At 46.5% G+C, this 26,307-nt stretch overlaps 1 protein-coding gene across 1 annotated transcript; it reads right to left on the reverse strand.

Moving 5' to 3' along the window:
* Positions 1 to 3,234: 3,234 nt before the first annotated feature.
* Positions 3,235 to 25,204, reverse strand: LOC128974985 (DEP domain-containing mTOR-interacting protein-like). Its single transcript, XM_054391766.1, is given in 9 exon segments — positions 3,235 to 3,360; positions 4,373 to 4,477; positions 5,923 to 5,993; positions 6,308 to 6,448; positions 6,904 to 7,089; positions 7,718 to 7,887; positions 9,060 to 9,192; positions 17,559 to 17,737; positions 25,119 to 25,204. Coding segments are annotated over 9 exon segments (1,197 nt in total).
* Positions 25,205 to 26,307: the final 1,103 nt, after the last annotated feature.

Consider the following 26,307-nt stretch of genomic DNA (forward strand, 5'->3'; position numbering starts at 1 on the left):
TCCTCGGTGTGGTCAGAGATTTCAATTCCCAGACATCAGGAGGGATAAGGAAGGGGAGGGAGAGCAGGGGGAGAGGAATGGTGACTCTCCCACCTCCCTCTTCCCACGCAGCCCAGAGCACAGCGTGGCCCCTAAAGCAGCTCAGTGAAGCGTGCACGGAAAGCAGGAGGCTGCTGCTGTGAAAACCAAGAACCAGCTCTTAACAGCTGCTAACTGGATGCTAACTAAAGACTAAACACACATCTAGGAAGCTGCATGCTCGTTTCCTAGAGTGCAGCAACAAGTCCTGGCTCCCACTCACTGTCAGGCTCCCAGGGATGAAGTCAGCCCAGCCCCACTCATGTTCCATCACGTATTAGGGATGAAGGCAAAAGGCTTTCCCTTTGTGTAAGGAAATGAAGTACATCTGTAAGCTTTACGTGGCCAGAGGCTGAATCACCAGCTGCAGCTTGATGCTGCTGCGGACTTCCCATCTGTGGGATGCAGCATTGACCTCCTCACCATGTGATCCCCAGCCCCAGGACAGCCTTGGAGAGCTGCTCAGACACACACCAAAACTGGTTTTGGAATGATTTTTGTCCTTGTTGACAGCAATGGGGCCTGGACTAGATGAACTTTGTAGAGTAGGGTTAATGGTTGGACTTGATTGTTCCAAGGGTCTTTTCCAACCTGAACAATTCTATGATCTTCAGAGGTCCCTTCCAACCCCTACCACTCTGTGCCTCTGTGAATAATAATTTTCAGGAGCAAATTCTTTGAATCATAGAATCATAAAATGGTTTGGGTTGGATGGGGCTCTCAAAGGTCATCTTGTCCAAATCCCCTGCAGTTAGCAGGGACACCTCCAACTAGATCAGGTTGCTCAAGGCCCCATCAAGTTTGACTTTGAATGTCTCCAGGGATGGGGCCTCACCACATCCCTGGGCAACCTGTTCCAGTATTTCACCACTCTCATTCTGAAGAACTTCCTCCTGATATCCAACCTAAGCCTACCTTGCTACAGTTTATCAACTGACCACAGCACTTCTCGTTACAGATGGAGGATAGATTTCCATTTGCATCTCTGAGGACTGTCAGCATCACTTTCCCATTGCAACAGAGAGAGCTGCAAGAAACTCACAACTGCCATTCTATAAGAAACACAGAAACCTCTGAAAGTGTCAAAGTTCCCAAAATAAAATCCCAGTTTTTAAATACTTGTGTACACTAAAGAAACATTTGGTAGCTCCTTGCTATTCTGATTATCACCTAAGTATTTAAAAGCATCACAATATACAGGCCAAAGGACACCACCAAGAGGAATCGCTTAAATCATGTTAAGACAGAACATTTGGAGCATTTGGTGGCCTGTGCAGGAAGAGCTGACATCATTCTATGTGTGAACACCACAAATTACCTCTTCTCTAATCCCTACTGGATTTCGGTAGTTGCTTGGGTTTGCTACAGTTTACTTTAAACTAGGAGGAGATGAGAAGGGAAAGAGAACAGCTGTCCTGCACTTCACTCTCAGGGAATTCAGATCTAGGGCTAAAACTCATCCTCTATTTACATCAAAATAATCTGGAGCTGCTTCCAGTGCTTATCTTCAGGTGGTTGCTTTCTGGTCTACCTTTCCCAAGGTACCCACATACTGTTGGATTTTCTTGGCTTTGACTTTAGTTCAAGCCCAAGACTCTGGATTCAACCTTGGAGCCACCACAGACACTCATGCAAGATGTCTCTGAACAGCAACACAAACTAGAACTGACAAAGTAAAAAGGCAGATGGATGTTGCTCTACTTGTGCACTGCAAGGCTGGAAAAGAACAACTGTGAGTTTGTTGACAGATGGTTTAAATGCTTGTCTGGTTCCACTTAGGGGCTGGAAAGACCCCAGTGAATCATCATTGCAAGCATCTTGCCTGGTCCATGTTCCAGGAATGTTGTGCTCCAAGTCGTTACCTCTGCAGCAGCACTGGGCAGAACACCTCCCTTTATACCAAGGGAGAAAAAGGCAGCCAGCAGTAATGCAAGTGCTAATATCCAGCTGACACTAAACAGTCCAAGAAAGTCAGATCCCACTTTAACTTGAGCCCAAATCAAAATGACTATTTTTTCTTTGGTTTTGGGTGGGGTGGTTTTTTAAGACTTGGTTGGTGGCCAAAAGAGCTTCAATGAGGGTCCCACCGGAAGCAGGAGTGCTGGAAATCATCCTGCCGCATGCACAGCACTGCAGGCTGATCACAAACAGGATGCTCTGTCAACTGGAAAAGAAGAAACCTCCCCAGTTTCTTGTCATTACCAGTTGTTGTCTGTTAATCAACATGGAGTTGACTTTCAGGGTAGTCTGCAGTCATCCTGGCAGCAGCAGGACTGCACTTTGGTGGCTTTCAGTCATTTCTGTTCCTTCCCAGAGTCAATCCCAGCCTTTGACACATTTTCTTTTGGGCAGACACCATTCAGGGTCTCCTCTTTCCCCTGCTGCTTCCCATCACTAGGTTGGTAGCAGCCTATGGTGTTTGGGACCTCTGCTGGGCTCTATGAATAGGGGAAGCTGATCAATAAATTTAAGCATGGTTAGGGAGGGGGTAGATGCACAAGAGGCTCAATCATGGAAGTCTCACCTTCTCCAGAAACAGCTGGGAAGAGCAACTAGTCCTGGCTGTGAGCACGGCTAAGCCAAGAGAGGAGCAGGGGCCTCAGACTTTCTCTACAAGGAAGCATACAGCACTGCATTCATGTCCTTTTCCTGGCTGTGGTGGGTTGAAATTACACCCCACCCCCCCTGCCCAGTTTTCTAGGCACAGCCTAAAACTACCACACTGGCTTCTTGGGCCATCAGGGACACACATTGTGATCTTGGTGCAGTGCACAGACAGCTCAGAGGGGCTCAGACATACTTTCTTGCTTGGTATTAAACGTCTTGCAGCTTACCAGCTTGTACCACCTGCCTTGCAGCTTGGCTGGATGAGTGGCATGTTCTGAGGCTTGGTTTCATGATGTACTAAACTCTCCCATCAGCAGTAAAAACAAACTGCAAGAGCTGCAAGAGCTGAGACCCTCTCAAGATCAGGGAGAACTGAGTATTTCAAAGACATCAAAATGTGAGACTCGTGCATCAGAATGTGTTTATTTGAAAATACATTAAAATACTTGGCCAGCACTTCACAGTGAATGGTCAAGCTTGGCCCTTCCTCACAGTCCATCCTTGCTGAGTGGGGTCTCCTCCCTTCCCACACACACTGAGGCTCTTCTCTCATTCAGTGGCTTCCATGACTTCCATCACAAGAGTTCGTGGTCCTGTCATGATGAGGCTTCTGATGGTCTGATACTCCAGGTGCAAAACATACAGACCATTCACTGAGTAGACAAACTGGCACACCTGCAAGGAGAGCAAGGGCAGGCTACCTTCATCTGACACCTTCATGGCAGCTCCTCCCATGGCTGACTAGATGCATTACAAATAACATGTTACACAATCCTGCAAACCCTCAAGCTACACTGATAATTACTAATAGGTAGAGCATTACAAGTACCATGTCATAAAGAAAGGGACCAAAGAGATTTAGTCTGTGAGCTATCAGAGAAAAAAAAAAGACTCATTTATGAGCAGTGGTTCATTTCACAGATGGAGACGAGGCACAATATTAACATCTAGCAATTTGGTAGAAAATGAGGTTAGGTAAGGAGAAATTAACTGGGCTCTTGAGTAAATGAAATTAATTCATCCACCCCCTTCCAGTTCTGCCTGAAGGAAACAGGGAGTCACGCTCTGCCTCTGAAGCATCCCACTATTTCAGCTCTCCACATGGCTTCAGACTTACATCAGCTTGTAGAAACTACTCCCTCACTCCTGGGGTTTTTGGAGGCAACTGGGAAACCTGACATTTCTTGCAGTCACAGCTAAAACCCTACATGCAGAATCCAGACATGTCTGGGAGTACATCAGTGTCACAGTATGGTAGAGGTTGGAAGGGTCCTCTGGAGATCATCTAGTCCAAATCCACTGCCAAAGCAGGTTCATCTAAAGGTCACAGAGGAACACATCCAGGCGGGTTTTGAATGTCTCCAGAAATGGAGACTCCACCACCTCTCTAGGCAGCCTGCTCCAATCCCTGACCACTCTTGCAGCAAAAACTTTTTCTTAATCTCCAACCTAACCCTCCCCTGGCAAAATTTCAGGCCATTTCTTCCCATTCTATCACCTGATACTAGGGAGCAGAGACCAAGTTCCATCTCACTCCAACCTTCTTTCAGGGAGCTGTAGAGAGCAATAAGGTCTCCCCTCAGCCTCTTCTTCTCCAGACTAAGCAATCCCAGTTTCCTCAGCCATTCTTCATGAGACTTGTTTTCTAGACCCTTCTCACCAGCTTTGTTGCCCCTGAAGTAAATACCTTCATCCCTGCAGCAGCAGCAGGTCCTCCTGGGTCCACTGCCTGGATGTGGCAAGGTCTTCCTCCTCGGACCACAAACCCCCAGCCCACTGCATCCCCCACAATCTACAAGGAGAAAAAAAGGATTTTACAAACCAAGGAATGGGTTGGGTAGAGGAGATGCAACAGTTCCTATTGAGATAGAGAGGTCTGCTCATGACCTTGATCTATCATGGGTGGGAGAGAAGGGGCCATGCACCAAGTGAGGCACAAAACCACAGATTATTTGCTCTCTGCAAAGCTGCTTTCTGATTAACATTCGCTGCCAGCAAGTGCAGAAGAGTGAAGCATGGACAGCATGAAGCTGAAGTAGAAGGCAGCCATCCAGAGCACGTTGAGAACATTTCCAGAGTTTGCACATATTGGCCCTTCCTTGGCACAGGAGAACATTTCCAGGGTGGAAGTAGCCACTTTTAACTGATCCCACTCTGATCTCAATCTGTCAGAGCAGTTTACTGTAATACTGTGGCCATCTGATGTGACTAAAAGAGAAAAGGAATTCCCAAAGGAGTTTGCACATCATACAAATAAATAACAGCAACTGCAGAGCTCAGCAGAAGGAAATGAGCCATGAAAGGCCCAGGCTGGCAGAGTTGAAGGGCAGGGCAAGAGCATTCAGGAGGAGAATGAACAGCATGTCCTCCGACACACTAATCAGCAGCTTTACTTTTCTTGCTCCTTCCCATTCATTTCTACTGCACACTTCACTTGGGAACCTGGTCCACAGCTCCTCTCCAGCCCTATTTGTGTCAAAACCAGTAAGGCAAGACAGTCCTCATGCTTCCTAAACTGGCCAGTGTGAGATTATCTCTTTCCAAGGTGGGCAAGAAAGGGCTGAAAAGTTGTACACAACAATAAACATCCATGGTAGGATCTGCAGGGCAGGAATTGTCCTGAAACATTCACACCCAGCACCCACCAGCCCTGCCCTGCCTGGTCCTACAGCTTTAGAAATAATTAGAAAAGCAAAAGCCAAAACTGAGCTTGTCTGCAGGCTGTCTGTGAAAAAAAAAAAAAAAAAAAACATCCTAAGAAAAGCAAGAGTGGACCTTGGATGCTTCTCATTCAGTGCTGCTCCATCTGATGCTGATGGGTCTTATCAACATCCTGGACCTGCAGTAGGACCCTGGGAGATGCATAAAGCTGCACATAAAGGTGACACCTGTGTGACAGAAGGTGAGTCTCCAAGGCTCAGCTGTCACAAAACCTAACTGATTCAAGTCAAGACATTTGCATGCAGCTGGATGAAACATAAATGGGAGTTCTTCTCTTCAGAAGACATTCTCTTTCCTGATCTACCCCTTTAATATACATCAAACTCAAGCAGAGGCTGTGCACAACCTCACCCACCTGAACATCTGCAGGCACTGACCGACTGAGACTCACCAAGACAGAGCCATGAGGATGTGACATGCAATCAAAGTCAGAAATAGGTCAGACAGAAAGCTACCAAAGAGCAGTCAGAGAGTTTATACTGCTGGGTTGGCAGATCCATCACTATGGCCACTTACAGTCAGCGTTTTCTTGATGTAAGGGGCCCCAGGGGACAGAAGCTCTTCGTTGGTGACAGGTCTCTTTAACACTAGAGGAGGAAGTGACAGATCCTATCAGAATCAAGGGTTTTGTACAGGAAAGCACATAACAAGGCAGCTTTGGGGATTACCATGGCTGGAGAGGAGATGCTGGAACCAGCCCCAGCACATGGAAACCTTTGCATTCATCTCAGTGCTTTTCCAAACACCTGCACCTCTCAAATCAAGCCTCAGAGGTGAGGCTGACCTCTTGCATATCACTGAGTTGACAGTGGATGAGTTTGGGCTTGAGACTTGCACTAGCCCATGCCCTGAAGGAACAGACATATCCTGTGCAACCACAGGGCACTGCAGAAGCCCAGACCTGATTTGGGGTTGCACTCAGCCACAGGAGGGAACACCAGTGTAGGAGTAGTGCTGAAGTAGGGGCTGCAGTTTACAGCGAGGGAAGTGATGCTGCTCCATTGCACCACTGAGACAATTATGATCTCCTTGTTGGTCTGGACTGAAAGACTCAGAAATAACAATTACTCAAAGAAGAAAAAACAAAATTCTCCCACCAGCCTGACCCAGATCTGAAAGGTCAGAGTGCACTGGAGATGGCATTTCAGCTTGGAAAGAATAAAACTAGCTTCAAAAAAGATCCAGACCTGAGCTGATGCTAAGTTGAGTTATTTTCTTGGGATGGAAAGCTGTGATCAATACTGCCCTCATGGCATCCACCACAAACCAGTGAGATGGGTGATCACTGAGCAGCCTGATCTAGCTGGGAATGTCCCTGCTTACTGCAAGGAGGCTGGACCAGATGATCTCTAAAGGTCCTTTCCAAAGCAGTGGATTCTGTGATTCTGTGATTCATGGAGGAACATCCTGCATTCTTCTGTAGCAACACCTTCAGCTCTGGGACACTGATAATGCAATCCTTGCTTTCCCCCCTTCCACAAGCACTTCCATAGTTACCAGAGAGGAAGCTGGTGTTGCCCAGGTCTAGGTTGAGCTTGTGCAGGCAGAAGGGACTGTCTGGACTCTCAGAGAGGGCGCAAGAAGAGCTCTCTCTGAGTAACTCTGTGAGGCGGTGCCGCCGTCGGAAGTTCCTCCAGAACTTGTAGAGGAGGTCGCTGTCAAAGAAGTGATGCCTGTTGGAGACTAGGAAAGAACAGGGGAGGAGGGAGAGGCTGAGAGGATGTAAAAAAAAAATGGTATACCAAGTGTTGTGAGGGCCCAAGGTGAAATGTCTTTAATGCCTCTGTGTTCTGCTGGAGTTTTCCTTACTGTTTGAGGATGCTGCCTGCAGGGAAAGAGGAACAAGCGGGGACACCTTCCCAGGAGATGTCATTCCCAGGGGCGCACCACCCAGTCACAGCCCTCCCTGCCTCTGTCCCAAAACACTCAGAGGACTCTTTGCCTTCTCAATTGAAATTAATTCCTGCAGATGGTTCTGATCCCCAGCCAGGCGGAGATGAGCGTTACATCCTCACACCCAGCCCTCCAGAGTCAGGGGTGGGTCGTGGTCCTGAGGCCGGAAGCTTTGATGAACTGAAGATCACCAGCTCAGATTTCAACTCAAAGCCTTTGTGGGTGGTGGAAGATTGCTCCGGTTTCAAAGGTCACCAGCTCCAAACATAGAACTAAAAGGCCCTGTTGCCTTTTCCAAATGGGCACTTGACCAGCACTTGTTGCATGACATGAATAGGGGGTTTGTTCCTGGCATGGCCTTCACAGCTATGCTCACCTCTCGCTTTCCATTCTCAGGGTCAGCCAGACTCTCACTCACCATGCTGAATGATGCCATGCTCCAGCAGCACCTGTCCCAGCTCCACCGCTTCCTGGCGGTTCTCCACTTCTCTCTCCTGAATGAGCCAGTCGATCATCTCACAGCCCAGGAAAGTCCTCTGGTACTTCATTGAGTTCTCCTCTCTCACCTTCAGAACTGACTCCTCCATGCTCACCAACCTGGCAGAGAGGTGGGACAAGGGTCCCGTGACCCTGTGCAGCCCTGACATCTTACATGGAGCTGCAGCCAGATGAAGCAAGGTCGACAGAAGCAGGCAAAGCATTGCAGCCAGCTTGCAGCAAAACATCACTGTCTGGGAGCAGAGGGAAGGGAGGGAGAAATGCAGAGCTGCAGTCAGGCAGCTTTGGACAGCTTCATCACCACCGAGGAAGCAGCTTCAGCAAAACCAGCTCAGGTGCAACTTCAGCTAAAGACCTCACGGGAAAGCCAAGCAAGCGACTGACTGCACGTCACGGCTGGCAGATGCTGCACACTGGTGGGGATAAACACATGCTCGGCTTGCAGCATGAGGGTGCTAAACCCACAGTGTCCACAAGAGGGTACAGTGGGCTCAGGCATGCGGTGTGCTGCTTGCGCTCCCCCGTCCCGCCGGCCATCGCTCCCCGGCCATAGAAAACCACAAAGGATGCACATCTGCAGAGGGGCGCAGAGAAAGCCAAAATCAGCCCCCGGCTGCCTGAGGGACTTCTCCCTTTGTGCCACTTTGTGAATCTGACTGCCAGGACTTGAGGCTGGAGAAGATGAGAAGAGACTATTAAAGGAAATGGCTCCAGAGGATTGTCTGTGGTTGAACTCAGTCTGGCTCTAGGGCCAGAAATAATCAGCACAAAGAAAACTAAACACTTGGAGGTGGAAGTTGTTTTCTTTAGTATCTGAGAAGTATTTTTTCCGTTACCAGTTTTGCAATTAGGTTAGGTAAGGTGCAGAGATCCAGGCCCCTGAGGGCACTGAAGATTCTATTTTCCTGTTGATTTTGGTGGGACTTAATTCCTAATAGTGCTGGTGGAATCAGCTCACCCAGGGAGGCTGGAGGAGATCTTTAAATGGCCCATCCCAGGAGAACTCAAACTGCAAACCGGACCCAGAACCTGCACTTGGGTTGGAGCCCTTGAAAGCATCCATGAGATCAAAGTACAGCTCCTGTCCCAGTCCCAAAGAAGCTGGTTGTGCTACAGCTGTGACAGGGTTCAGCATTCCCCAAGAGCACAGCACAGGGTACAGCCAGGGAAGAGAAGAGCTGTAGCCATGGCTCCCAGCATCATGCAGCCAGCATAGCACACTCCCAACACCCCTTTCTGAGCACTGGTTTGCCAGGGAAGGCCTCACTCATTTCTCATAAAGGCTCTGGCCTCTCATGAACACCTTCATGTCCTTGCTGAGCGTGAAGGTTCCATCGTCCTTGCGGAAGCGGTACAGCAGCTTGGTGTCCTTGTAGTCCGAGTGCTCATCACAAACTGAAAGGAGTCCAGAGCAGGGCTGTCAGTGCTGTAGGTGCCTACTGGTCATAGAATCTGGAGATCACCTACTCCAATCCCTCTGCTAAAGTAGTGTGCTGGTTTGAGGCCAGCCAGAACATCTCTTGCCCTGAAAGGGACAAAAGAATGACACACGCAAACGGATTGGAGAGTGATGGAAAAGTTTAAATGGAAAAGCAAATTGGTGAAGCTACAGAAAACTACAAACTACAAAGCATAGTGGAAAAGAACATCCTAAAGCATACAGAACCCCCCTCACAGAATTCCCAAAAGCTTCCCAATCCTTCCTTCCTCCCATCTGAGGGTCTACCCAATCCCTCAGGGCTCTTCCTTCCCCCCCCCCCCCCACTGCTAGGCAAGTCTCAGGCTGGCCAGGTCTGAGACTGCCCCCCCTCCCCCTCCATTCTCCTCCTGGCATTAGGCCTAGTCAGGCCTAAGAGGCCTGAGATACCACCCCCCCCCCAGCATTACCTGATAAGAGAGGACATCTCCCATGGGAGCGGAGAGGGAAGAAAGAGCAAGAGCATGACTCTGCCGATGGCTTTATAGGGCGCAGGATTTATGGGTAGAAATACACTGTTTCCTGTGTCCACCCCCAGTGGGCGTGTACCTGGGACACCAGAGGTGTATCTCATGCAGCACTGGCAGGGGGCACCCAGCCCAAACTGCCACAAGTAGGGACACCCAGAGCAGGTTGCACAGGAGCTCGTCCAAGGAAGTGTTGACAGGAAAGAAGAGAAGGAAACTCCACAACTTTTCTGGTCAGCCCGGGCCTGGGCCTGGGCCTCAGCACCCTCAAAGTAAATAAGTTTCTTACGTTCAAATGAAACTTCCTGTGTTCTACTTTGTGCCTGTTGTCCTTTGTCCTATTACTGGCCACCACTGAAAAGAGCCCAGGAGAGGTTTAGGTTGGATATAAGAAGAAACTTTTTCACTGAAAGGGTTCTCAAAGAGTGGAACAGGCTGGCCAAGGAGGTGGTTGAATCCCTATCTCTAGAAGGGTTTACAAGAGGCAGAGATATGGTGCTCAGGGACATGGTTTCGCACCAGACTTGGTTGAGTCAGATCATGGTTGGATTTCATGACCTTAGAGGTCAGTTCCAACCAAAATGGTTCTATGATTCTATGACTTAGAGCACAGATTCTATGATTCAATAGCATAGAAGACAGGAGGCAAAATCACCACACTGGATCCAAAATCCCGTAAAAATCACCTCTGTCCTTGTCAGATAGAAATGTAAGACAAAATATACAATGACACCAACTCATCTACATCATTTCTTGCCAACCCTGTTCAATTCATTTTCAGGTCACACTGACCTCCAGAGAGAATTTGATCTTCAAAGCTAGATGCACTCAACTGGAATAACCAAATCTCTATGAAAAGCCTCTTTTCCACCTTGGGGATGAGCATACAACCTGCCAACACCTGGCTGTTAAGTGCATGCAACATTTAGCAGCTAAATATTTGGGATAGAGCTTTGAGAGAAATTTGCCTGTAACACATTCCTAGACTACAATAAATGAAAATCACTGAAAACCATCCACAAAACTCATAGACCTGCTCTTAAATCAGTCAGAGTGCCTTTCTTCATGTCTACCCATCTGAAGCATGAAGGAGGAACTTAAGTGGTAAAGAAAAAAACAACATGAGAGTAAAAAACTGAACAAACAAACAATGAACATGAGTCAATGTGGAAAAACCCCACCAAGATTTCCACTCCCACCAAGATTTCCTCACTGCAGTAACACAATATATTAGATTGAGAGTCAAATGGTGTGAGAGTTTTCCTGGGATAATTTTAACACTTTCTGGCTCTTCTGAGCAGACCAGGAGAACTTCATTCCCCTTCCAGCGAGCAGCTCAATGTTAAAAGCTGCCAGATCATCTGGAGCTCATTGCTTCTCCTGAACTGTCTGCCTGTGAAATCAGGACACTAAAGTCCATGGCTCACCAAGCAAGAAGGCAGGTGGGGAAAGTTGTTTTCAAAGGTGAAAGTCTGCGTCTTCTTAACCCCAAGGAGCAACAATCTAGACATCATTGCAAGGAGAAACTGACCCTGACTGAACTGGTTAGGCACTGGAACAGGCTGTCCAGGGCAGTGGTGAAGTCCCCATCCCTGGAGGGCTTTCAAAGTGCTGGAGAAGCGATTCTGAGGGCCATGGTTCAGTGATGACCTCTCAGTGCTGGATTAATGGTTGGAGTGATGATCTTAAAGGTCTCTTCCAAACAAAATGATTCAGTGACTCTATGATTCTACGTGTCAGCATCCAGCTTCTACTTGTGCATGCCACAGATGTGAGCTAGACCAGCTCCTGCACATATATCCACCACTGTCTGCTAGAAGGATTGCTGCAGGGCAATGCAGGACAGGTGTTCATGAACTTGCTCTCAAGGAAGAGCCACTTCAGGTGGTGCTTTACCACTGTCCTATTTCCGTGGCACAGGGAACTGCATTGAAAAGGGCCAAGGTTGGATGGGGCTTTGAGCTGCTTGCTCTAGTGGAAGTTTGTTGAGGAATGGTTGGCAAAGAAAGGACATGAAGGCCTGATGGACTTTACTGAAGAAGATATACAGCGCCATAGGACAAGATGGGTTTAGCTGAATCATTGTGACTTGCAAACTTGCAGGGCTGCGGTGTCCTTGGGCGGAGGAGGGAAAAGCTGGAAAGTAACGGGCCTGAGAAAAACAGGATGTTGTGACTAAGCCGAATGGAATGTTTGACCTACAAGAGGTGGGGTTGACACCTAGCTGTAAATCAATCAGTAGTTGACTAGTAGGCATAATTAACTGTAAGGATATGTAAGTGTGAGCTTGGAACTCAATAAACAGATTCTGCCGATCATATTGGTCTGTGTGCAGCCCCGTCTTGCGACAAATGGCGCCCGAACAGGGACCCTCAGATTGGTAAAGAGGAGCAGACTGGCAATGCATCTGCTGCCACGGTCCAAGTCGTAAGGATTCCAGCCCGGTCCAGCAGCGCCGGAGGTGAAAGAACACCCAGAAGCGAGGAGAGTGTTCCGCACCTTAGAAGCCTTAAAGGAGGTTCTAGCTGAAGACGCTGCAAAGCCTGGGAGACTGCTTAGCGCACAACGGTGTAACAGGTATGGATAGGCAGGCAGCGTACGATTTATTTAAATGCTTTTTGGAAAAGCGTCGGGTAACAGGCATAGATCTGAATAAGGAACTTGCGGGATTGCTTACATACGCAACTGCTAAAGGATATTTTAAAGATCCAAATGAAGTGTTTGAAGCTGAGGAGTGGCGCAGAGTTGGAACTGAACTTTGGGAAAGGGTTATAGATGATGATAAAACAGCAAAGAAATTAGCAAAGCCATGGCGAGCTGTAAGGAATGCTTTAGAGCAACATCAGGCAGAGCAAAAAGCAGCAATGGCTGCAAGGTCGCGGCCCCAGCATGGCCTCGCCACCAGCCTCCGGCGGCTGAAGTCCAGCCAAGGGTAGGGCAGCACCGACCCACCGCTGCTGCCACGGGCAAGGGACCCGGGGGTCCCCCTGAGCCGAGAGAACTGCGCTGTAGCCCGCCCCCGAGGCGTGCAGCCCCGCAGGAGAAGCCCCCAGCCTGCATCATAGGAATCCACCTCAGCCCGGACTTGTACTTTGACACCTATTAAGGTGAGCCACCCCGAACATAATGGGACAGAATCTAATAAAAGAAAAGGGAATTGAGCTGGGTGTGGGAGAGATAACTGAAACTGTGGATGACATACCAGCAGTCTCCGCACCCCCCGCCCCTAGCTGCCCAGCTGCTCTGTCAGTGCCAGAAGAAAAGGTTGCTGGAGAGTAGAAAAATCCTCTTCCTAATGAGCAACTTAAAATCCTTATGAAGTGAAAAAGTCCCCGAGATTTTGTTATAGCAGCAGCATTCACAGCACTTGATTCTTTAAAGAAATGTCACAGTCTTTTCATCAAGAAATTAGTGAAAAAGCAACTTCGAAGCTGAAGGCAGTGCTCATGCAGTCAGAACTTTCACCTCAAAGCTTGAAAATCTGCACATTTTTGAAGATAACAGCATGCTAACAACGAGAAAAAAAAAAAAAAAAAAGAGTGTCTTCTCCACTGCCGTTTGACCCCCTGCCTCCTCCTCCCTCCCACCCCCCCCGCTTCTTTCCCATCTGCCTTTGCCCACCTCCTTCCCTCCTCCCTCCTTATCTCACCCCCTTGTTTTGCAGCTGTTGCAGGTCTGCGCAAACCTGTGTTCTAATTTTAAAGTAACAATATTAAGTTTTCTTAAGAAAGGTATCTCACCATTTTATGCAAACTTGATATATATGTATTGGTTTTATCATTATTTCTGATTGTAAGGCATTTGGGAAATTCATTATTTTAGTGTTTGCAATTGTTGTGTTTTCACAATGAGCATACATATGACAAATTTGGTACTTTGGTAATAAGGTATATTAAGTGTTATAGAAAATGAAGTTTGCTTATAAGCTTTTAGTTATTGTGTTAAAGTATTTTTTCTAATCAAGCATAATACTGTGTAAGTGCTACTGGTTTTATGAGTTTATAGGTTAAAAGGGTTTTTTTTTCCTTTTTCTGGTTCGAACCTTTTTTTTTTTTTTTTAGAGTCTGCCGGCAAATTTCAAAAAGAGCTCTATATATATGGTAAATAACTTTTCATTTTGAAAAGCGTGCATTATCCTTTTTTTTGTTGTTGTTGTTTTCTTGCACATTACATTGATGGTTTAATTCTCACGTAATTTTTTAAGTTTTTAGGACCTTTTTTCATATTAACAGGACATAAGACTTTATTTTAGGAATGTTATAGAGTGTTGTTTTGGTTTTTGTGCTTATAAAGGTTTTAAGATAAGGTTATAAGACTATGAAAAGCGACACAAACAAACAAACAAAAAAAAAAATCTTTTCTTTTTTGATACAGAGGTTTACCCTAGGGAAAACTCAGGGCTAGGAAAGGGATTCATCTTTTCCCACCTACAGGTTTTTCCTGATGCCAGCATGGTTAGGCCCAGCACAAGACTCAAAGGATGGGACAAACAGCAGTGCCCGTGAAGCTGACAATCAGCTGACCACTGAGTCCGACCACAGCGCCTGTTTAACTGAGATCAGAAGCATCGATCTGAAGCTGACTGCAAGAGTGTCCCCGGAGGAAACATTTCATTTGGGACTGAATGTTTCAATGTCTTAATGTTATGTAATTAGGGAATATGTTTATGTAGATTTACATGTTAACTCACCAGAATGTTATAGTTAAACAGTGGTTACCCAGGAATAGACAAATAGCCCAGCCTATTTATCTGGTAAAATTAATTCATTCTTGCAATTGTGGGGTATCGCTCATGTTCCCTGTATTTTTCATTCCCCCACACAGTATACTTTTGCAAAAACTAAAGACATATGTATTACATTTTAAAATTTAAAATTTTTACAGCTTGCTAATGATTCCCAGGAAACCCCAATGACACATCATTTTAATTGTTTGACTACCACCAGTGCATTAATAACCTCGGGTGGAGGATATGCTTGTATCTAAACAGATTTTGGACCATATTGGGTCCCAGTGCTTTCATCATCCTCTGGATGCTGACTCCAACAGACGGCCTTGCAATCCATAGCATCGTTGATTTCCTCCAAGAGTGTACATCGGCGGGTGATGGACGCGCCTCTTGATCTAATGATATTGTGTGGTCCACAAGCAATAATAGGGGCTATCACTCAGCTTTTAAAAACAGCGGGGGAAAATGGGAGGACTATAGTACTGGAGTGGTTGTTTCCACTTTTACAACCAAAACCAACAATAGTACAAAAAATTTCTGTTTTGGCTGGGTTGATCTGTAAAGGTCGGAACAGGTTATTACAGATTTGGGGAAAACCACCTGGTACTATTTATGTTCCCATGTTACAGGCTGATTTATAATGGTATTTATAGAAGTCTGAAGCACTTCAAACAGCATTGCTGGAAATAGGTGCCAGTATCAATGTGTCTCCTCTTAAGGACAAGGTTCTTTCTTGGATGACAAATCAGTCTTGGGTTCAGAAACCTAAATATAGTGTTAATCCACTTCCTGAGGCTGTGACAGTTTTTACTGATGCAGGCAAACGATCTAGACGAGCAGCTATTACGGGGGAAGATCAAGGGACTTGGAAACATCAAATATTAGAAGCAGAGGCCAGTGATTCATTGCAGACATTAGAATTACTTGCTGTAGCTTGGGCTTTGATGAAATGGATACATCTACCCCTTAATGTAGTATCAGACTCATTGTATGCGGTAGGAGTTGTCAGCAGAATTGAGGATGCAGAAATAAGAGAAGTTAATAATAAGAGGTTATATCAACTGTTTTTGCAAATACGTCAGGCAATCAAGCAAAGGACAGCAGAGTATTCGATATTGCATGTTAGAAGTCATCTCTGGGATGTAGGCCTAGGTGAAGGTAATGACAGAGTAGATCGTTTCGTTTCACTTGCAGTACCAGCATCAGCAATGCAGAAGGCTAAGGAAGTTCATGCAACGTTTCATCAAAATGCAAAAGGATTAGCCAAAGGCTTTAAAATATCATATGCTGATGCCAAGGCTATAGTCAAGGCCTGTCCGATTTGTAGTTTTCACAACAAAGGGCAAGGTCTTGGCCTAGGAGTTAATCCTCGAGGTCTGCAGGCTAATGAGATCTGGCAGATGGAAGGGTCCTGCAATGGTTATATTTGTAGGACGTGGGTATATGTGTGTTGATTCTGCTTCAGGACCTACGTGGATACCAAGTCAGTTGATAAGACCTGCGCCTGAGGAAGGAAGATCTGCGCGGCCACTGCCTGAAGATGACTAAAAGATGAAATGAACTTAATGGTGTTTTGTTTAATAGTTTTTATTGTATTAGAGATAGGGTTTATAGGATCATGGGGAACTTTTGTCCCTCTCTTTTTACCAAAGACTAATGTGTGGGTTACACTTGCTTAGCAAAATAACGCAACTAGTAGTGCACCTTCTAACTTTTTATTAGATGTTGATAGTGTTCGTCATGCTACGCTACAAAATAGAGCAGCAATAGATTTTTGCTTTTAGCGCAGGGACATGGGTATGAAGATTTTGATGGTATGTGTTGTATGAGTCTTTCTGATCATCTATCTATCGTAGTTTACAAACTTTAGAGGATGGATTTAAAAAACTCAAGAAGAATGATGGTCCTTGGGACTCATGGTTATCATCTTGGTTTGGATCTTGGTCAGGATGGCTGTTACCACTTTTTAAGGAAGGTTGTAGGTTGTTGTTAATAATTTTATTGTATTAATATGTTTAAGAATTGTGTATCAATGTATAATGAAACTAGTTGGTAAAATAACACAGAATTTTGTTGCCCTTAAAAACAACGGGGGAATTGTTGAGGAATGGTTGGCAAAGAAAGGACATGAAGGCCTGATGGACTTTACTGAAGAAGATATACAGCACCTTAGGACAAGATGGGTTTAGCTGAATCATTGTGACTTGCAAACTTGCAGGGCTGCGGTGTCCTTGGGTGGAGGAGGGAAAAGCTGGAAAGTAACGGGCCTGAGAAAAACAGGATGTTGTGATTAAGCCGAATGGAATGTTTAACCTACAAGAGGTGGGGTTGACACCTAGCTGTAAATCAATCAGTAGTTGACTAGTAGGCATAATTAACTGTAAGGATATATAAGTGTGAGCTTGGAACTCAATAAACGGATTCTGCCGATCATATTGGTCTGTGTGCAGCCCCGTCTTGCGACAGAAGTTGCCCTTACCCATGGCAGGGGGTTGGAACTGGATGAACTTGAAGGTTCCTTCCAACCCAAACCATCCTATGAACCTATGAAGAAGGAGGTCTTTGGGAGGCATTTTAAAAGCAGGAAAGGAGCAGACCTGTGCTAAGGGCTGGCAGCTGTGGGCAGGCTGCCCAGGTGGGGTGGCAGAGCCAGCACCCCCCACAGCACAGCTAAAGGAGATCTAAACAACCACACTTGAGAAGAAGCCTCAGAGAGCACAGAAGTGAGCTCAGTGGATTGTAACTAGTCCCTTCCCAGAAGACCCAGCGTGGTGACCACACAGGTAAAAGCCATTGCCAGGAGGACTGTGGGGACCTAGGCGGAGCTCCCCCACAAACATGGAGCTGCCCAAGTGTCCACTTGCAGGGAGTGTCTGAGTCTGGCACTCCCCAACTAGATCAGGTTGCTCAGGGCCCCATCAAGTCTGAATCTCCCAGCTCCTCTCAGAGCGCAGATGCCTACCACCTGCCAGCTCCCATAGAAGAATCATGAGCAGCAACCTGGCTCTGCTTCCCTGTAGTGGGCTGCGGGACACAGAGGGTGACCAGGTACACAGCCACCTGTGCAGGTGGCAGAGAACCCACACACCGTGGTGGATGATGTAGTGGTCCATCAGCTTCTGCATGAGGTGGATGCCTGTCTTCCTGTCGGGTGCTTCCTTGTGGTCAATCAGCCAGGCCGTCAGCTCCTTCGCCACGAAGCGGTTTGGGTATGTCTGGAGGTGGTGGCTCCGGTCCTTAACCAGCTTCCCATCGTGCAGGCGGAGCCTGAGGAGAAAGACTGCTACTGAGTACAGCTGGCAGCACAGGGGGATAACAGCCCAGTGTCTGCCCAGCCTGGAGAAACCACTGGGAGCCTCTCTGTCATCCCCTTCTCTCCTCCTGTCACTGCACAGGTTATATAAAAACCTAGACCAGACTTAGTCTGAACCATACCTGTCCTTCTGTTCCAAATAAGCCTCTAAAAACTACACTGGAGCTAACTGGAGCTTGTGAAGAAGAGTCAAAATACACATAAAAAATAATAGTACAGGTACTCAGGCCAATTGTGGCCTGAAATTGAGAAGGGGGGACAGGGGGAGGTGTTTTTAGAGTAGATATTAGGAACAATTTCTTTCCTGAAAGAGTGGTCAGGAGTTGGAACAGGCTGCCCAGAGAGGTGGTGGAGTCACTGTCCGTGGGGGGTTTCAAAAAACCTGTAGACATGGCACTTCAAGACATGCTTTAGTGGACATGGTTAGTTCAACAGATGAACTCAAGGATCTTCCAAGTCTTTTCCAATCCAAACAATTCTATGATTCTATGCATTTGCATGTGTTATGTGTACATACATTGTCATCTTGGTGTGATTCTGTGTCTAGTTCTCCTTCTCCATGACCATAAAGGCAGGAATGGAGCTGCCCGAGGACAAAATCTTAGCCATAGGTCAGAGTGGGAGCAGCAATGGGAGCATAGTTTCTTCTGTAGATGTCCAGATGAATCCCATTGCACTACCTGCTGATCCATGTACTCAGTAAAAGCAGTGATAGTGCATAAGAGCACTGGTATTTTCTGGTTCAAACTGGGAAAGACTGGGACAGACTGGGACAGTTTACCAGAATTCATGCATCCTTTCCTGAAATTCCTGAAGTTATAATTAGTTGTGATTCCAATGGAAGGATGTGTGAAGATTACTCAAGTGAGTCCAGCTTTGACTTTTAAAAGGATCTTAAGAACTGAACAAGCCACAGGGCACAGAGATCTTGTGTGTTCAAGCCAAAGCCAACCCAACTTGGCAGGAGATCTGTCCAGGAGCCAAACTTCTGCCCTGTAGCTATGACTGTTCCTACAACACTAGCCCTGGAAAATGCCCAGTGCATATTACAGCCTCAGAAGGAAGATGTTTAATTAATATCTCCTCTGTAACTCCAGGATATTTCTGTTTTCAAACTATTCATTTCAGCTCAGTTTTGCCCTGGCCCAGTGTATTTTACAAAGGAATTACTGCAGTCTTTCTGTGTTTAGTGCCTCACATTCTTCTGCTTTTTTGAAGAAGGTGTGTGTACACCACATCATAAAACCATACAATCATGGAATCATTTTGGCTGGAAAAGACGTCCAACATCACTGAGTCCAAGCATTAACCCAGCACTAAACTATGTCACTCAGCACATGGTACACAGGGACTTGGTTTAGTGGTAGTAGCTTAGCAGTAGGGATGGGACTGTGAGCTCTAGGTGAGCAGTTGCACTTGATCTCAAAGGTCTCTTCCAATCTCAATAGCTCTATGATTCTATCTCCACAGCTTTTAAATCTCTTCAGGTATGGGGCCAACAGTTTCAGGCACCATATGAGTAGTTTCAAAAACCTTAAACATCTATCAGATAATAATGGATTCTCTTGCCCTGCAGGATTTACACACATTAGGATCTCAAAACTCTTGAGATAAAGACTTTGTGGAATGAAGATGTAGTAATTGATTTGGCAGGGGTAGGGGTGGACTAGATGACCTTTCAAGGTCCCTCCCAATGCCTAACGTTCTGTGACTGATATAATTAATACTCAGTTACCTTCCACGTAACTAAAAAACTAACCTAACTAACCAACCAACCAAAGATTCATGCCGAAGTAGCTCCTGGTCTTGCCTTTGACTGGCCTCCAAACACTGAAGTCTATGTTTAATATTTTGCTCTCTTTACCTGGAAGGTTCATTCACAAATTGACCAGCAGTCATTCCACACAGAGATTTTACCTGAACAGAACACTCCACCCTACACCAAACAGCTGGCTGCCAGTTTTAGAGGTTTTAGCCTTTTCCTTCATTCATTTCATGGTACAGTCACAGTGCAGTCAGACACAGTCAGCAGCAACTGCAAACAGTGAGACTCCCACTCCGGCATCCCTCTGCTGCAGGAGAGGACAAGTAGTCACTTTTAATATGCTTGCTTCCCTTTGTAATTAACAAGGTGGATGCCACTTCAGAGGCATGTTTGGTAGAGATAAGAAATGCTTAACCAAGAGGTCTCTCTTCCTGTCAAGACTCTGTAGGAGTTCCTAAGTACTATATATATAAACACAAATGGGATAGGAATGGAATAAGAACAAGAATGGAATAGAATAGGAATAAGAAAGGAGTGGAATAGAATTAGGAGTAGAAATAGGAATGGAATAAAATTAAATCGAACAGAATTAGAAATAGACTGGGTTAGAAGGGATCTTCAAAGCTCATCCAGTCCAACCCCCTGCTGTCAGCAGGGACATCAGCAGCTAGAGCAGGTAGCTCAGAGCCCCAAACAGCCTGACCTGGAATGGTGCCAGGGATGGGGCAGCTCCCACCTCTCTTGGCAACCTGGGCCAGGCTCTCACCACCCTCAGCGTAGAAACGAAATACACAATAACTCAAATAAAAACTGGTTGGGTCATACTTCCAGCTTGAAAAAAAAAATAAGGAAGGATGTGTAATGCAATGTTTTGAGTTTTCTAGATGTCAAATCCTGCCCCATGTACTCACAAGTGCCTGCATCAAGTGGGAATGTCTCCCTAGGATGCTCTCCACCTCTTCCCCATGTAAACAGACCTTGACAATCTCAAATGACAAGGTGGATCTTTCAAGGATATTACCTCCAGTTCACATTCCCACAGCAGCGGAGTACAAATGAGTGAACCTGGAAAGCTTCAACAGCCAAAAAGATATTTTCTGTTCCTTTCTTTACAGGAAAACAAAACCAAACAACCACATAACAATAGGGAAAAAAAAAAAAACCACCCAAAAAACCAACCACAAAACCAGCCTCACAAACAAATAAGCCATTTCTCAGTAGAAGGCATCAACAGCCATAAGAAAATAGCTGTAAAATAGCTATTGGAGAGGCACATTCAGGTAAAACAACCACTGCAAATGAGCCAAGTAAAACCCAGTCTGCTGCATTCCCAGTCTGCAAAAGCACCAGTACCTTCTGGGGGAGAGAGAAGAGCTTTGCATGCCTATGGCACCACAAAGTGGAAAGTAGGAAAATAAAACATCTCAGTGCATTTAAAGATCTTACGAGACAAATCTCAAAAAGGAATGCCAGCCAGCATAAGTCTCCTTCCCAGTTTCACTGGTGCTGAAAACGCAATAATCAGCTTCTCAAGCTCCTCCTGATCCTCTTCCAAAGAATGTCCACCTGCAGTGTCCCAGGATTCCTCCTCAAGAGATCTGAGTTCAATAGAGAACCACAGAACTCTTGAACACCTTAAGGTTTCTGGTCAGGAGTACAAATGTAAGTGTATCCAGCTACCCCTTTCATTGACCCCAGTTTCCAGAGCATCTGATTTAGCAGCATCTCAGTTTGAGTACTGAAATAAAACACTCAGCACCACTGAGAACACTGAACAGTGCCTGAAATTACAGTTTTGTTCCTCTTAGGAGAAAATCCTCCATCTGCTCTCACTTTTTCTGCCCAAGGCATAAATGTACCAAGTATATTTTACGTTTCAGAATCATTAATGCAGCTTAAAAGAGATATTGGAGAAAAGCTGCTTCACTTGACCATGAAGAATACCCAGAAGAGAGTGCACAAGGGCTTGTCTGTACTTGAGAAACTCCAGATTACAGCATGGTGTGAACCCAAAGTGCGGTAGCTGTTCCAGAATCTCTCTGCAGATAAACCATTTGTTGCAATTAGAAATTACTAATTGGGCTTCTCTCCCAGCATGCCACCCAGGAACACACAATACTCAGTAAAATCAGTGTGATTTCCATGCAGGTTTATAGAGGATCATGGATTGGTTTGGGTGGGAAGGGACCTTTAAGAATCATCCAGTCCAACTCTATTGCAGTCAGAGGGACATCTGCAACTGGAGCAGGATGCTCAGAGCCCCAAACATCCTGAGCAATCTGGGCCAGGCTCTCATCACCCTCAAACATTTCTTCCTTCTCTCCAGTCTGAATCTCCCTCTTTTAGTTCAACCCATCCCCTCTTGTCCTGTCACATCAAGCCCTGCTCAAAAGTCTGTCCCCAGCTTTCCTTTGGGCCCCTTTAAGCACCCAAAGGCCACCAAAAGATCTCCCTGGAACCTTCTCTTCTCCAAGCTGAACAACCCCAAATCTCTCAGACCATCCTCACGGCAGAGGGCTTGCAGCCCTCCCTCCTTTGCTGTGGCCTCCTCTTGGCCCAGCTCTGACAGGTCCATGATTGAAACAAAAAGACCAAGAGGAAGCAAAAAGACACAGAGGAACAAGCCTCAGGCAGTAGTCCTTTCATACCCAAGACCAAAATACATGTGGAAATTAGCTTTGTCTTTATGATGGGGAGAGACTCACAACCCAAAACTCCTTTTCCCTCTCCATGGACTAGAAAGTAGCATTCCCACACTGGGGGTTGGAACTAGATGGCCTTTAAAGGCCCCTTCCAACCCAAACCACTCTATGATTCTATGACCCTGGCAGACAGACATCCCAGAGCACAATGTCCACTCTCTCCTCCATTCCTTTAGGAACCATTTTGTTCCCAGCTATCCTCAGGAAGCATTCCCTCACCCCTTGTCTGTGCAGCTATTTCTGGCTGGGAAATGTATCCTGACACTGAACAGACTCATCCCTCTGGCAAAACCAAACTTGGGTGGGTTTTGCAAACTTGCTGGGGAGCCAAAGAACTGTAAAGATGGAGCAAAGCTTTGTTTGGTTAAATACAATAGCAGGGAGGCAGGGGAGGAAGTGGAGAAGAGGGGAAAATAAATGTTTGAGATTTTGTGTAGATGCAACAGTGATATTTGCTGATGGAGGTTTGCAGAGACAGGACAGACCACGAAGTTCCCTTATATGTTCCTTTATTCCTCACCTGAATAAAAGCAGAGGAGCACAATGTGGACGTTTAGCCCTGCCCCATCTACTATTGCCTGAGATATCACCCAGCTTCTCCTCCTCAGCTTCCCCATTGGTACCTGTTGGACACCCAGGCCCCAGGAAGATTCACATCCTCTGCCAGGCTGTGAGATCCCCAAAACACAAGAGACAGAGTGGAGCACTCAGTCTGCTCTGCATCACTCCATTCTCCCCTCAGCCAGATGAGCTGCAGGGGAAGGAGCAGCCTAGATGCAGGCTGGTGTCCATCCCTCCACCCTCTTCCCTGTGCTTTACACACCGTGCTGGCCAGCAGTTACTTCCAGTCCTTCTGCACTGGAACAGGCTCCAGTCCATTCCAAAGCAGCAAGATGTGACTGCTCTGTGCCAAGTCACCAGCAGAAGGATCCATCTCTCCATCACTGCTGCCTACGCTGGAGTCCTTCCTTGGCTTTTAGACACATCAAATACAGCTGAAGAAGAGAGCAGTTGTGGTGGATGAAGTTCTCCTATTCCATGCAACAAAGAGCTGAGGGGAGGAGGGGGTACATTTAAAAAGACGGGTACCCCAAAATGTACAGAAATATTGGGGTTTTCTATTCAACCTTATCCCTGTCACACCCATGGAAAGCTATTCCACCCCTGCACAAACCCTGCCTCCCTTGAGGCTTTCAGCACCCTTTTTAAAAGCTTGGGCTATCTTCTCACTGACATGAGAAGTGAAGCTGGGGAGGGAAATGAGTTGATATTGTTGGTTTTCAGAAGAATGTAACGTTTGTGTTATGTCTTTACCTCCCTCATAAGAGCTAACTAACATGGTGTGCAGTATAAAGGAGCTCTGCTCACATTTATTGTACCTCCTTCTCCTTCTTACAGTCACAGTCACCACATGATCCAGGATCTGTCAAGCTCCTGCCCATCAACAGCCATGAGAAGCCCCTTGCACATGCACGGATCCATTTTAACACAGCTTGATTATTTTATTTTCTCTCTCAACACCTGACCATATTCTTTGTCCCAGGTTATAGGATCCACTTTAAACCTCAGTCACTCCAGAGGAGTGAAGCACTGGAAATATAAACAGAAATAAGCTTGCCCATGGGATGGAAAAAGTCCTAACTTTATGTCTCTCACTTTATGTCTGTCAGGCAAGTCACTCAGATCAGCTGCTGCTTTTCCCTATAGGAAAGTTAAGATCATTCCCAAAGCCTCCCTTACAACGTGGACTGAAATGCTGCAAAGGCGGAACGGGTGGTGCAGCCTTCACCCCCAACAGCAGCTCTCCCAGTCACTACCTAAGGAAAACACTCATTTCTGGAGCTAGAACAGTAGCATTTGACAGGCAATGGTCTGGAAACGGGTCTGGAAACGTGGCTAACCACCACTGTGGATTTAAATCCCAGCTACTTAGGACACTGGCTGTGTTTTCAGATAAGACCCTGATCCTCATCAGTCCTTGGTGCAGCGCAAACAATACAGCTCAGGTTGATGTGACTCGGCATGGACAACATAATGACACAGGGCTAATTTTAGGAATCTGACTCACTTGAACTCTGGGGTCTTTACATTACACAAAGATATTTTTCCTATTTTCCACCCACATTTCAAAAAACTCTAAGACTCAGATACAGTTTCAGATACAAGTGAACAAATACTGCTCAAGAGCTACAGAAACTTAGAGTTATGTGGTTAGAAGAAGCAAGAGGGGCATTCTGACCCCGGATACACAAGGAACATGTTTTCTCAGCCACACAGAAAGAAATATATTCTCTCTTTATGAAGAAAAAAACAAAAACAAAAATCTCAGGACTTGAAGAAGAACTGGGGCAACAAACCAGGAGAAGGTCCCAAAAGCAACTTTCAACAGAGGGAAGATCCTAGATGATCCTGTGCAAAACAATTCAGGTGCATGGCACCCATGGGATGACCTCCCAAACCACCCCCAAAAAGCCTAAATGTCCCCTGAGGTGGTGCTGTCCCCATACGAGCAGGGGCCTTTAGGAAGCTGCTGTCACCACATCAGACTCTGCACTTGGGAGAAGATGTTAAAGGGATTAAACAAACCTGTTGCCGTCAAAAGCTGCCTGCGCTTTCTCTGGCACCTGCAGGTGGAGGTCAGGAGAAGCCTAGGGAGGAGCAGCAGGAGAAGGCAATGTGGGAAATGTTTCACCACTGGCCTGGTGGGTGAAGGAAAGACCAGCAGATAGTGGGGAGAGGGACGCGCTAGCACCTGGGGAAATTGCTTGCTGAAGGATAAAACTTTCAGTCTCCTGCCGACAGGGGACAATTTAGAGCCCCAGCGTGCAGCCCTGCCTCAGCCTGGAGAAGCACACGGTCACCTCCTACTTCAGTTGCTCTCCAGCAATCATCACCTCTGCCCTGTAGTGCTGCTCCGTGGCTTTCTTCTTCAGGCTGTTGCTCAAGCTGTCCATGCTGGGCTGGAGGTGGATAGCGGTGGGAAGATGTGTCCAGGGCAGCAGGGAGAGATGCGGGACCCCGCACACCCCATGGGATGTGGCTGGAGAAGATGCTCACCCCCAGTACGATCCCCAGCCCGGCTGAAAAGGTGCAGGTAGCAGCCCAAAGTTGAAGACTCCAGCTCCCCGCCTTTCCTTCTGTGATGGTTTGAAACTGTCTTTTTAATTTTTCCTTGCAAAGTTCAGAACAGAGAAAGTGAAAGAATGTAAATAAGTCACTATTGGGTGTAAGAAAGCAAAATAACGATTGTTCTAAACACTTCCATTGGATAGATAGAAATGTTTAAGAACTATTACCCAAAACAAAGTAGGCATTTGGCACATTCTGCGTTCTGCAGTGGGGGCAGTTGCTGGGCTGTCTGGCTGCTGTTTTCTTCTTCTTCTCTTCTGGCCGAAGATAACACGTACTGACCTTGGCAGCTAAGTTAACAACTTTCTGCTCTAACTAACTGTGCTTCTCTGTCCAGGGGGGTCTGGGGGGAAGCTCCTGGGAGAGAGAGAGGCCCCTTTGGGAGGGTCCCCTTGGGGGGAAGCAAAGGGAGATCAGTTGTGCTTTTTCTGTTGATTGTATATATTTGTGAATGTCGTGAATTTTGTATATTTGTACATATTCATTGCATTTCATTGTAGATTTTAGACTCTGCTTGTAAATACAGCTTTTCATTTGCTTCCAGACTGAGCTAGCCTGGTTATTGTCGGTGGGGGGGGAATTTCAGCTCACACCGACACACCTTCTCTCTCTGGAGGAGGAGCCTGCTGCAATCCGATCCAGGTTTTGCTGGTTCTCACCCGGACCTGAGGGCCAGGAAGGTGTTGGGTCTGCCTTCCAGCAGGCTGAGGACAGTGTCCTGTCTGCTTGCTGCGCATAGATCATCGAGTCATAGAAGGGTTTGGGTAGGAAGCGACCTTCAAAGGTCCCCCTGCAGTCATCAGGAATATCTGCTACCAGAGCAAGTTGCCTAGAGACCCCCCACAACCTCACATGCAATGATTGCAGAGATGGGGAATTGCCCCTTCCCTTGGGCAACCTGGGCCAGGGTCTCACCACCATCACTGTA

This window comes from Indicator indicator, chromosome 24 (genome assembly GCF_027791375.1).
Source record: "Indicator indicator isolate 239-I01 chromosome 24, UM_Iind_1.1, whole genome shotgun sequence".
Taxonomy (NCBI): domain Eukaryota; kingdom Metazoa; phylum Chordata; class Aves; order Piciformes; family Indicatoridae; genus Indicator; species Indicator indicator.